General features: G+C 31.1%; 2 protein-coding genes and 1 long non-coding RNA gene across 4 annotated transcripts; 2 read left to right on the top strand and 1 right to left on the bottom strand.

The window, feature by feature from the left end:
• Window positions 1–150: 150 nt before the first annotated feature.
• On the top strand, window positions 151–2,392 carry LOC121127860 (uncharacterized). The gene is made up of 2 exons (XM_040723418.2): window positions 151–1,316; window positions 1,376–2,392. The coding sequence occupies exons 1-2, from the start codon at window positions 275–277 to the stop codon at window positions 2,290–2,292; spliced, it is 1,959 nt and encodes a 652-aa protein (XP_040579352.1). The 5' UTR covers window positions 151–274; the 3' UTR covers window positions 2,293–2,392.
• Window positions 2,312–3,409, bottom strand: LOC121127867 (uncharacterized). Its single transcript, XM_040723431.2, has 3 exons — window positions 3,198–3,409; window positions 2,878–3,139; window positions 2,312–2,819 (listed from the first exon to the last, which is right to left on the bottom strand). Exons 2-3 carry the CDS (start codon window positions 3,065–3,067, stop codon window positions 2,389–2,391), a joined length of 621 nt encoding a protein of 206 aa, XP_040579365.1. The 5' UTR covers window positions 3,068–3,139; window positions 3,198–3,409; the 3' UTR covers window positions 2,312–2,388.
• A 2,385-nt stretch (window positions 3,410–5,794) lies between these two features.
• Window positions 5,795–12,329, top strand: LOC121127971 (uncharacterized). 2 transcript variants are annotated; one of them, XR_011783163.1, is made up of 22 exons: window positions 5,795–5,906; window positions 6,102–6,170; window positions 6,416–6,479; window positions 6,709–6,771; window positions 7,030–7,082; window positions 7,354–7,420; window positions 7,624–7,682; window positions 7,891–7,964; window positions 8,224–8,289; window positions 8,551–8,597; window positions 8,807–8,879; window positions 9,132–9,186; window positions 9,384–9,432; window positions 9,621–9,703; window positions 9,805–10,084; window positions 10,278–10,346; window positions 10,592–10,655; window positions 10,885–10,947; window positions 11,205–11,257; window positions 11,528–11,595; window positions 11,799–11,857; window positions 12,066–12,329. It is a non-coding gene; the product is annotated as an uncharacterized lncRNA (long non-coding RNA). The 2 variants fall into 2 exon arrangements; XR_011783162.1 differs by having other exon boundaries at window positions 6,846–7,082; window positions 11,022–11,257.
• The last annotated feature ends 44 nt before the right edge of the window (window positions 12,330–12,373 follow it).

Here is a 12,373-nt window from a genome sequence, read left to right as displayed (position 1 = left end):
ATCGGGACCGGACTGATTGAGCTGCATACAGTCTTTTTTTAGAACAATCTAACACCAATAAGCTAGGTAATTTCATGTTTATTTCTTGTTATGATTTCTTAGCATTCCCGCAGTTTGACCACAAAACCTTTCTATTATTACGATCAAAATAGAGAACTATGACATCACTTAGTGATGTTATTTAATATTTTCTGTTTTTATATTTTTTTCCCCGCCAAAGAAAGACGAATCCTCAGACTGCTGAATTCTTCCAGGAAGTCTAACAACAACTAAAATGAACCAGAGGTTTGTGATCGCTTTCTCCACTTCATCGTTCGTTGATCAACTTAAAAACCATGAGGAAATCTATGGCAGCTTCTTTAAATATCGTGAATATGAAGGCGGTTCTTCTTCTTGGAGTGAGGCTCCAGAAGATCACCCTACTTTTAACCTGGATTCTGAGCTAGAAATTAAAAATCTATCCGAGTATATACACGTTTCTCTCGACGACCTACCAACAGAGGAGTCTTTTACACTTGATATCCTGTGGCAACATGATCTAGCGAGGGAGGAAATTCCGATCCCCCTCTTTGGGGCACTCAAAAGAGCTGTAGAGTGGCACGGCGCACTGATTCGTTTCTATGGAGGATTTCTCCATACGCCGTTGGCTCAATATTTAACTCCTGCTACCCTTGATGATCTTAAACCTTGTTTATGGCGAGGAAATTTGTCCTTTTATGATTCATCTGAAGGCTTGGGTGATCCATATGAAGATATCAAAGGTTTCTCTCTCCATGTATCGCCTCAGTGTTTGAAGGATTATAATATTATCAGAGGAGTTAAAACTATTTCACGCTCCCTTATTGTCGTATCCACTAATATAAACGTATCCACTGTTCCTAAACCATATTTCAAACGTCCTCTTTCCCTTAAGTTTGAATGCAAAAAAGACGATGAACTCATTCAGTATTTTTATTCTACATATTTACGGTCTAGACAACAAGCTTTGCTACTGAGATTAGAATATTCATGTAATTCAATTGATTTTGGTTCAAAGCTCAAAACAAAAGACTGGAATAAGGGTTTTCAGGCGGATGATTTTGATCCCGATAATTGCATCCAAGAAACACTTGGGAAACAGCCAGAATCACTCTACATATTAGTTTTAGGTGGAACTGAAAAGCATAATTCATGGCAGGCATGGACTCTTTCGTCAGAAGGATGTCATCCCTTTGAGGGTTTCCATGTTAGAAATAATACATTAGATAACATGCAAATACCCATATCCAAGTTTCCTGAGCAGTTAGATCCTGGTGCCGTCATGGATTTTTTGAGAGGTAAAGTTTCTTATATCCTCATATTATTACAAATCATATCATACAATTTTATTTTTTAGAGGCCGAAGAACAAATTATTCATGACATACGGGAAGTGGATCCTAATTTATTGCAAAAAGACAATCATGAAGCCCAGCTGGATATAATTCGCAGAACCATATTAGATAAAATTGGATTTGCGTCTATTTATGAAGGTATATTTAATCCGCTTCATGCACAGATTGAAGAAGGTGAAAGAGAGGAAAAGAGATTCCTTAAATTTTTATCTGAGCAGCAGCGGGTAAAACAAGAGGCTAAGATGCGTCAAAGCTTTACCGCTGGTCCAGGATATATAAAGTGGGAAGTCAAAGAGTTGCTCAAATTCTTTACTAATGAAGGTCTGGCCAAAATAAAGGACCATCAGACAGAGGTACTTTCATCAAAGGTAATAAGAAGCATTCCTATAGAAGATGATTCAAAATGGCCGCATTTGAGGAATGATGTTATGGGCATAGACTATAACCGTGGCGAGAGCTCAGAAGCCAAGGATAGAAAGATGATGGAAATTTTGAAAACACACGTAGGAACAAAAGAAACCATCTCTACTTGTCTAGCCAAAGTCTCATCACCAGATATTATCCCTGTTGTTCCAAATAGTAATAAGAAACCTACTATAACTAATGAGCCGGAGAAGAAATCCGCTACAACAAGAGTACTTCGATCGAGTCCTAGAAAAAAAAAATCTGTTTCTAAAGAAGAGGTATTTAAACAAAAATTGCGAAATGCCGTTTTTAATGCTCTGAGTTCCCGAAGCATCGATATGAAGCACGAACTCTTTCGACCATGTTTTAAAAAACTGTTTGAAATTAGTAAGATGTATGCTGGGACCAAACTCCCTGCCGGACAAGGTTCTACAAAAGAATGGCTGAACAAAGTCACGTTACAAAATGTAGAATCTGTTATTACACTTGAAAAAACACTTCAAGGATCTAGCTGAAGTATACATATTTTCAAAATCTAGTCACTTATTTTTGTTATTTATAATTATTATGGACAACCTTTGACAAATAAAATAATTGTGTTTTATTAATAATTAATCTATTGAGTCTGTTTTTTCATTATTTACATTTGCATCTCTTACTTTCGATACTAGTTCTATGTGGGTTACCTTTGCCCGAGCAAGTTCTAAGGAAAGATTATGAAAACTATCCCATAGATACTCCATTTTACTGTTAAACGACGCAATTTTGTCCCATGATTGTTCGGACACAATTCCATTTCCTAAAAGAAAGGATGCTCTAGTACTGTTTTCCAAAGATTGTGCAACATACTCTTGTAGTTGCTGCAGATCAAGGATTTCCTTCTTAAGATCATTCATTGCATTAGTCAGTCTAAGAGATTCGTCATGCTCTTCCTGAAGTATTCTTTCGGCTTCGTATATCGAACAGAGGGAATGAACGACAGTTGTGTACTCAGAAATTAAAGATTCTAACGACGTTTGATAAAGATCAAGCAATTTAGATGCTACATAATCATATAATTAGAAACCAAATGCATTTAGAACATTAAAACAACTTTTTACCCTCAGCTACTGTAGATATGCTTGCTGTTTTCATTTGATTCTCCAAAGAGTTATTCTTAATAACAGAAAAGTAGTAATCTGGGTCATTATTATTGCCATTGGCCACAAATGAGGTGGAGAGGAATACCCCAGTTGCGGCATGTCTTCGAATCCATTTTATACATATACCTCCAATATTACGGAAATACATAATGAAATGCTAATAAGTAATATTTAACTCACAACCTTATATCACATTACTGAATTAAACAACAGTATTTTTCTGCAAGAATATTAATTATTCATAAAATATAAAAAAATAATTTACAATAATATCATACGAGTCAGATTTAATTTTACAATACGTTGAAGCAACGACTAATAAAGATAGAAGTAAGTCAGCTGTTGACTGTAGTTGTTTTACGCACATTGCCATTATTATTTTAAAAGTGAACAAATCAATGATCGAAAGAATCTTAGCATAATTAATAATAAATGATATTCTATAAAATATATATATTCCTTGGTCAATAGTAATAAATGAATAAAATACAAATACTATTTAATTTTAGTTTACTTTTCATACAACCTAGCCTGGGCGAAGGAGACTAAAAAGGAAAGAGGAGATAAGTAGTGATGGGTCGGTCTGGACTTAATGAACCCGACCAACTACCCAATGGTCTAAATTGAATGAGTTGATGATTTGGACCGATATAAATTAGAAAAAGAAAACATTTGGCGTCACACACCTTTTTTTAACATAATAATATAAATTATGATAAATCATTTTGTTGCTTTTTCCAAATAGGGCATTCCTGTGTGGTAAAAAATGCATCTCGTTACCATTCATTTAATAAAAAAATCATGACAAAATAGTGTTTGATATGCCACTTTTTTTTAATGCTTTAGGGTGACACAGTGCCTTAAAAATTCTAAGGAACTGTGTCACCCTGAAGTATAACTGTATTATATATTCTATTTCAAATTATTTTATTAATCCTTTAAATAACTCCAGAATTCAGTAAAACTAGTTGATAGACAACATAATAATTAGAATTATGGCGATCATAGGGATCCAGAATAGTATCCAGGTATCATTTGTGGGAATAGTTGTTAATTTTATCCAAATGTAAGCCTTCATATATATATTAAAAAATACTCATGGACGGTCTATTTTGGCAGTTAACAAAAGAAAAATATTCCATAAATAAATTTAAAAACAAGTTGAGAACATACCAAAATTTATGATTTTAGAAAAAAAATGGCAAGATAAAAAAACGGAAATGTGTCTAAATAGAAAAAATGGCACGATTCTTTTAAACTGATATATTATCTATCACCAATATAATATATAATAAGAGAACAGAAAAATAAACAAACACGACAGCGGTTCCAATCTAAGGAGTGCTAATCACTTAATTCTCCGTTATTAATTACAATATCATTAGATATGATGGACTATTCATATTGGACAAGATTCCCTACCAAAAGAAGGAGTCGACTCTTCTTTTATGAGGCTTAGCATGGTTTTCTTCTTCAGATAAAGTTTCAATCTGCCATCATTCCCGTAGAAATTGAAATTCAAGCATCTCCTGTTGAGGATAAACTATTTTTGTACAAATTCTTAGAGAACATGGAAGTATATCTGTCTTTAATTAATGAAGATAGATCTAAGCATATGAAAAACCCTTCTAAATTAAAAAAAAAATTCCGCTGCCATTTTTTTCCTAACACCAAAATTTATATATTTTGCCTCTACATGCATAAAACATTTTATCTCCATATTTGCCACTGAGAGCAAAAAAACGGTTCATAACATATTGATTTATTTGCATTAGTATATTGGACTAAGGAATTCTAGACACAATAATTCTAGGTCCCTGTAATTCTAAGATTGACCCAAATAATAACAGCTAGTTGACTGTCTTATTATCTGTTCTAGGGAGGGGGGAGTACAGAAAGATTCCGTAAACGAACAATTTTAACGATAAGATTTAGTTGTGGATAAAAAACTTCCCATTTCTCATCGGATATCACAAATCCTCTCCCTGTTATATAATTTTGTGGAAAATAAATATATAAGCTACTATTTTAAGAGGGGGGGGGGACCATCAATATTTAATTTGAGCATTATCAAAAAGAGATAATAATTATATTATATTTAAATATAGGCACTAAGTACTTTTGCCTTAAACTTTTTCGCTTTAAGCCATTTTTCCTTAAGGATATTTCCCCTTAAAATATAACTAGATAATTATAAAATGATGCCTCAAAATTTCAATACATACATATTATCGAAATCTCTGTATGATATGACTTCGAACCAGAGACAAAATAGTTAATAATATTAGCATTACAAGAAAAATAAACAAAAAGGACAACTATTAAATATAAGATGTGCCAAGTGCTATACCCGTTAATAATTATTATTAAAAATAATAGACTATTCATGTTAAATAAACTTATGGATTAACAAACAAGCATGAAATGAGGAATGATCAAAATTATATAACTATTCTAACGGAAAATAACTACTTTACGATTAGTATCAATAAACATTTTATAGTTGATTTAAAAATTCAAAAAAACATCAATTTCAACCAAAACTAAACAATAACGTCGTATAAACATTATTTATATATATTTTAAGGCAAAAAATCCTTGAAGTTTAAAACAAAAAATGGTTTATAGGAAAAGTACAGAGAACGCTAACATCTTATATCATATAATATTAGCTAGGGTTTGAATTTTATTTATGGCCACCATTGCAATGTAAAAATTAAATAATTTTAGTAGCCGTAAGTAGAGATATATCTTTAATAAAGGATGGCTATAAACATTTATGCTCTTAAAAAATTGTTGAAAAATAGCAACGGTTATAAAAAAATGCTACATTTCTTTTGGTAACGCTGACTACAAACACTTCCTTTTCCGGACTCTCTAGAATAGAGCACGCTCACTATCGATAACTTTATAAACTCACATGTTGCCCTTCCATGTGGCAGTTGTGCATCGTACGTAAGACGTTATAGATAGATGTAGAATGAACGGTAAGTAAGATCCACGTGGTTTTCATTAGATATATAATATTAGTTGATGAACAAAATTATATTATTAACTTTCGTTCTCCTGACTCTTGATGAGAAATTTGTGTAATTCTGATGGATTTGATCTCATTTCAAGAGTCAATTTTTGCTTAGAAACTTGAATTTCATAGATCCCACGTTTTTTGTTTTGTTTTATAGTGAGTCGTGTTCCACCTTTGTTTTTATCCTGTCCTGGATGCATGGATAGAATGACCCTGATTCATGAAGGTAATTAAGAATAATTTTTATATCCTATTGATTTATTTCAAATTTACTCATTTCATGATGAAAACATTCTCTTAACCATTCGCGGTTTCCACCAGAAGAAATGATGCTCCCCTTAGATTTACAAAATTGAAGGGGGCCTCATTTCTAAAGATGGCATTGGTCGTCTGAATTATAATGGAAGAGAGAATGAAACAAATATATTTTCAGAAAGAACTATTTATTAATTAATCAACTTCTTTTACTAGGTTAAACTTGCCTTTCTTTGAAGCTGATAGATATGGGGAAGAAAGCTCCTAGATCTCATTTGAGGTAAGTGTACATCTTAATTTTCAATGAGTTATTGAAGTCAATGCTATGATGAAAATGATTTCCTTATACATTCGTGGTTTCCACCAGAGGAAATGAAAGCTTGTTTTTTATTTTACATGATGGCTCATGGTTGTCTGACGCTTTTCTTCAATATACTTTATATTATTCTTTTTATTCATAAGCATAGAATGCATTTATTTAACAGATATTCCTATTTCTCTCTCGCTAGGATCTGGAACCTTTGTGCCTGTAAATGAAAAGAAAATACCAAAAAGCAGCAGATAAATCAATTGTAAGTATACAAAAGATATCATGATTTGAGGTCTTGCATTCTCTTGAATATTCTTTTTTCTTAATCCGAAACAGAATTGAAAAATGAGATATGCTAGATAAATTCTTGTAATTTGCAACCCATCCTCACGGCTTAAACTGAGGGTGTTACTCAACGCAAGATACAAGTACCTGCAACTTAGAAATCAAATCCTTATTTTTTCTACCTATTTCTTGGAACGTGGATCCATTAATAGCAATCTTTACTTATTTATTTCAGGACTCTTTTTCACAGACCTTTTCTGGTTATTGGAAATGACCTTATTGAATAAGGTAATTTATATGTTTTTTTATTTATTATCAGATTTTGAACTCAATAATGTCCTTCTGTGTTACTGTTTGACTAATTCTTGATTGCTCAAAACAGTGTCAAAAAGGACATAAATTAATTGGCTTGTCATGTCGCAGTTACCCGATTTTATACTATATCGGAGTAATTTTTGAACTTGACATGTACACTTCTTTATGTATTTAAAATACATAAATACACCCATTTTTATGAATTTCTAATTTCACTTTACTCATATTTTCATGTTTCTTACAGGCATGGCATTATTTCCTCACTCCCTGATTTATTTTTTTTCTTCTATATGGATCCCAGATATCTACAGGTGCGTTTACATAATATTGCAATTACAATTTGAATAGATATGGAAAAATGATGAAAAAATAAAGCTATTTTTGTCTTCTTTCCCCGACAGAATGAAATAATTGTTGAATGAGTTTTTAAACTGAGATATCGTACTATTTTTTCAAATCATAAAAGTTTCCTATATTTTGATGTGATTATTAAGAATCTTTCATTTATTTCTAGGGGTTTTTAGAATCCATAAAAGATGATGAGAGAGGACAAGACAGGACCTTAGGAAAAAGGTAATTAATTTGAGACACACAAATAAAAATATACTTGCCTATTGACTAGGTAAAGTCATGATGAGTCATTTAAACATTACCATCTTTCGGGGCTGATATAGAATGAGCCGATAAAATTACTCAACTGAAATAACAATAATGACTTTTCATTAAAGAATTCAAGATTTTGTAGACCTTTAATTATTTTTTTTTTTCTATTAAATTTCAGATTCAATCTTATCAAAAGTTTGGAAAGCATAGGCAGTCAGTTATTCATGAAAAAGAAAAGAAACGTAACCCTTGGTAAGTCTTATGATTGATATTAAAGTTAATGCATTCTTCATTAAAAGCAGCAATTGAGGTAACTTATACCCGTTTGTTTCGTCAAAATGAAGTAGAGTAAAACTTATTTAAATAAATATACTCGATTCTGGGTGTGGATTTAATGTAAATCAATACTTTAATCCTCAATCTGAAACGGAACAGCGTTTTTCATTTGATTTTATCTTTTAAATGAATGTCACTGCTTTCACTTAATGTATCCTCTTTTTTGCTTTTACAGGGCTCAATCATATTTAAAAAATGACAAAAGATTGTATGGTTACGAAATGAAAAAATTGATGAAAAGGTATGTAATTTATTAATTTTGATAAGGAAATCAGTTGTAGTATTTCTGTCGAGCCTAGAGTCACGGAATGTTGTTTTAATTCCATCCTCATTTCGTACTGTATTGGTATCGTAGACTAAATCCTAACTTTCGCACATCTTCCTTTGTTTACAACTGGAAGCATGAGATAACGACGATGGAACAAAAACACAACTAATTTTTTTGAGTCATGTTATTTTTTTATTTTTTCCAAGTTACTGATTTTTTCTTCAATTTTTGTAGGATGAATCTATGTATCAATGATCTTCTCAGGAATTGTTTTTCAGACGGTAAATTTTATTGCTTTTAAAAATGTTAGTCTGTTTTTTGTTTTGTTTTTAAAAACATGATGTATAACCTATTCTGCTTGAATCCAGTATTCAATCCATGAAAGCAAAAAAATGTGATTTAATGAGACTGAAATATTTTTATGTAAATACCTATTAGTTAATACGTTAAATACGTGATAAATCAGTTTATTGTTTTCTTTTCCTTTCAGGATATTATTCGTTCATGAGTGAGTCGTTCTATTTTACGTGGAAATAATCAATTCTATAAAACAAACTAATAAGGTACGTAAGCTTTTTATATTCTTTTTGCTTCAAAATGCATTGCTTTTTTCCTTTCTGGTTCTTTCAAAAAATGTTTATTTAAGAACCCTTCGTAATGCAAATATTAAGTTATGGGTCTCAAATAGAAATCATATGCCCACTTATGGTATACTGGTTGGGACACGTGCTTCCACAAATAAACCTTAAAGGCATACGTTTTCTTCAAGTGACTGTGGCAAAAGAGTTATTATTACTTTTATTTTTCTCTTGTAGGTCGAATGATGTAAAACCTATTTGGAAAGGTTATATGTGGATCGAGAATTAAGAGGTGTGTAATTCTAGAATATGAGCTATATTTTTAATAGGATGAATAAGCATCTTTCCAAATGACTTCTAAAAGTATGAAATCAAAAAACTTTACCGTTCCATTATTTACTTAACTGATGTTAAATTTTGAAATGATTTAAATCTTGTACCACAAAATTACAAAAAAATTCTAATGACCGATTTTTTTCTTATTTATAGAACAACAATGTTATCTCGTGGTGATTGAAGATTAGCTCTATCTGGAAAGGTAAATCTATTTTCCTGTCTTTTTTTTTTTTCTTCTTCTTCTTAATGATGACCGACAAAGTATTTGCTACATGAAGCTAATGATTAAAAATCTAACTACCACAGTTTTAATGAACTGACGAAGAAGAATCCATTTGATTCCATTTAATTTTGTATTTCCCCAAAACTAATTTCTACTTAATTTGCTAGGTAGAGATGTGATGGAAAATATACATTGATGTTTCTGGAAATGGGGATTACGATATTATTCTGTCTTCATTAAAAGGAAGAGGGTAAGGGTTCAAATATACAAATAATTTCACAATGTAATACAAAAAATTATAGAAAATAAAAGAATAGTTTAAAACCACTTAATTAAGTTTGTTTTATTTAGAAGGTAAAAAGCTGTCTGTAGAAAAGGGCTTGGTTGATTTGATTAGGTCTACATCAAGGATTGATGTATTCCATTTTGTTAAAAAAGTTTTTTTTTTTGTCTCATCAAGTTAAAACAATTTTATACTCCACCCTTCCCTATCCCATTTCATCTCGGAATACTACACATCTTAGGAGATTATTCACGTATGGTGATTGCTTTGTCGGATCTATCTTTTGTTGAAACTGAGTATTTTCATGAGGGAATGAAAATGCTAAACTGGGATAGTAAATAAATTGAGGTAAAAATCTTGGAGAATCTTTGATCTTCTTAAAATTCTAATGATGAATTAATTCAAAATCATTAACTTTCGTTCTCCTGACTCTTGATGAGAAATTTGTGTAATTCTGATGGATTTGATCTCATTTCAAGAGTCAATTTTTGCTTAGAAACTTGAATTTCATAGATCCCACGTTTTTTGTTTTGTTTTATAGTGAGTCGTGTTCCACCTTTGTTTTTATCCTGTCCTGGATGCATGGATAGAATGACCCTGATTCATGAAGGTAATTAAGAATAATTTTTATATCCTATTGATTTATTTCAAATTTACTCATTTCATGATGAAAACATTCTCTTAACCATTCGCGGTTTCCACCAGAAGAAATGATGCTCCCCTTAGATTTACAAAATTGAAGGGGGCCTCATTTCTAAAGATGGCATTGGTCGTCTGAATTATAATGGAAGAGAGAATGAAACAAATATATTTTCAGAAAGAACTATTTATTAATTAATCAACTTCTTTTACTAGGTTAAACTTGCCTTTCTTTGAAGCTGATAGATATGGGGAAGAAAGCTCCTAGATCTCATTTGAGGTAAGTGTACATCTTAATTTTCAATGAGTTATTGAAGTCAATGCTATGATGAAAATGATTTCCTTATACATTCGTGGTTTCCACCAGAGGAAATGAAAGCTTGTTTTTTATTTTACATGATGGCTCATGGTTGTCTGACGCTTTTCTTCAATATACTTTATATTATTCTTTTTATTCATAAGCATAGAATGCATTTATTTAACAGATATTCCTATTTCTCTCTCGATAGGATCTGGAACCTTTGTGCCTGTAAATGAAAAGAAAATACCAAAAAGCAGCAGATAAATCAATTGTAAGTATACAAAAGATATCATGATTTGAGGTCTTGCATTCTCTTGAATATTCTTTTTTCTTAATCCGAAACAGAATTGAAAAATGAGATATGCTAGATAAATTCTTGTAATTTGCAACCCATCCTCACGGCTTAAACTGAGGGTGTTACTCAACGCAAGATACAAGTACCTGCAACTTAGAAATCAAATCCTTATTTTTCTACCTATTTCTTGGAACGTGGATCCATTAATAGCAATCTTTACTTATTTATTTCAGGACTCTTTTTCACAGACCTTTTCTGGTTATTGGAAATGACCTTATTGAATAAGGTAATTTATATGTTTTTTATTTATTATCAGATTTTGAACTCAATAATGTCCTTCTGTGTTACTGTTTGACTAATTCTTGATTGCTCAAAACAGTGTCAAAAAGGACATAAATTAATTGGCTTGTCATGTCGCAGTTACCCGATTTTATACTATATCGGAGTAATTTTTGAACTTGACATGTACACTTCTTTATGTATTTAAAATACATAAATACACCCATTTTTATGAATTTCTAATTTCACTTTACTCATATTTTCATGTTTCTTACAGGCATGGCATTATTTCCTCACTCCCTGATTTATTTTTTCTTCTTCTATATGGATCCCAGATATCTACAGGTGCGTTTACATAATATTGCAATTACAATTTGAATAGATATGGAAAAATGATGAAAAAATAAAGCTATTTTTGTCTTCTTTCCCCGACAGAATGAAATAATTGTTGAATGAGTTTTTAAACTGAGATATCGTACTATTTTTTCAAATCATAAAAGTTTCCTATATTTTGATGTGATTATTAAGAATCTTTCATTTATTTCTAGGGGTTTTTAGAATCCATAAAAGATGATGAGAGAGGACAAGACAGGACCTTAGGAAAAAGGTAATTAATTTGAGACACACAAATAAAAATATACTTGCCTATTGACTAGGTAAAGTCATGATGAGTCATTTAAACATTACCATCTTTCGGGGCTGATATAGAATGAGCCGATAAAATTACTCAACTGAAATAACAATAATGACTTTTCATTAAAGAATTCAAGATTTTGTAGACCTTTAATTATTTTTTTTTTTCTATTAAATTTCAGATTCAATCTTATCAAAAGTTTGGAAAGCATAGGCAGTCAGTTATTCATGAAAAAGAAAAGAAACGTAACCCTTGGTAAGTCTTATGATTGATATTAAAGTTAATGCATTCTTCATTAAAAGCAGCAATTGAGGTAACTTATACCCGTTTGTTTCGTCAAAATGAAGTAGAGTAAAACTTATTTAAATAAATATACTCGATTCTGGGTGTGGATTTAATGTAAATCAATACTTTAATCCTCAATCTGAAACGGAACAGCGTTTTTCATTTGATTTTATCTTTTAAATGAATGTCACTGCTTTCACTTAA

Source organism: Lepeophtheirus salmonis, chromosome 1, assembly GCF_016086655.4.
Source record: "Lepeophtheirus salmonis chromosome 1, UVic_Lsal_1.4, whole genome shotgun sequence".
NCBI lineage: Eukaryota > Metazoa > Arthropoda > Copepoda > Siphonostomatoida > Caligidae > Lepeophtheirus > Lepeophtheirus salmonis.
This window is presented reverse-complemented; position numbering and strand designations above follow the sequence as displayed.

Coding starts and splice junctions, on each gene's coding strand:
- LOC121127860 (XM_040723418.2), top strand. CDS start 275: ATGAACCAGAGGTTTGTGATCGCTTTCTCCACTTCATCGTTCGTTGAT. Junction 1,317..1,375: donor CGTCATGGATTTTTTGAGAG/GTAAAGTTTCTT, acceptor TTTATTTTTTAG/AGGCCGAAGAACAAATTATT.
- LOC121127867 (XM_040723431.2), bottom strand. CDS start 3,067: ATGTATTTCCGTAATATTGGAGGTATATGTATAAAATGGATTCGAAGA. Junction 2,820..2,877: donor CATATCTACAGTAGCTGAGG/GTAAAAAGTTGT, acceptor ATGATTATGTAG/CATCTAAATTGCTTGATCTT.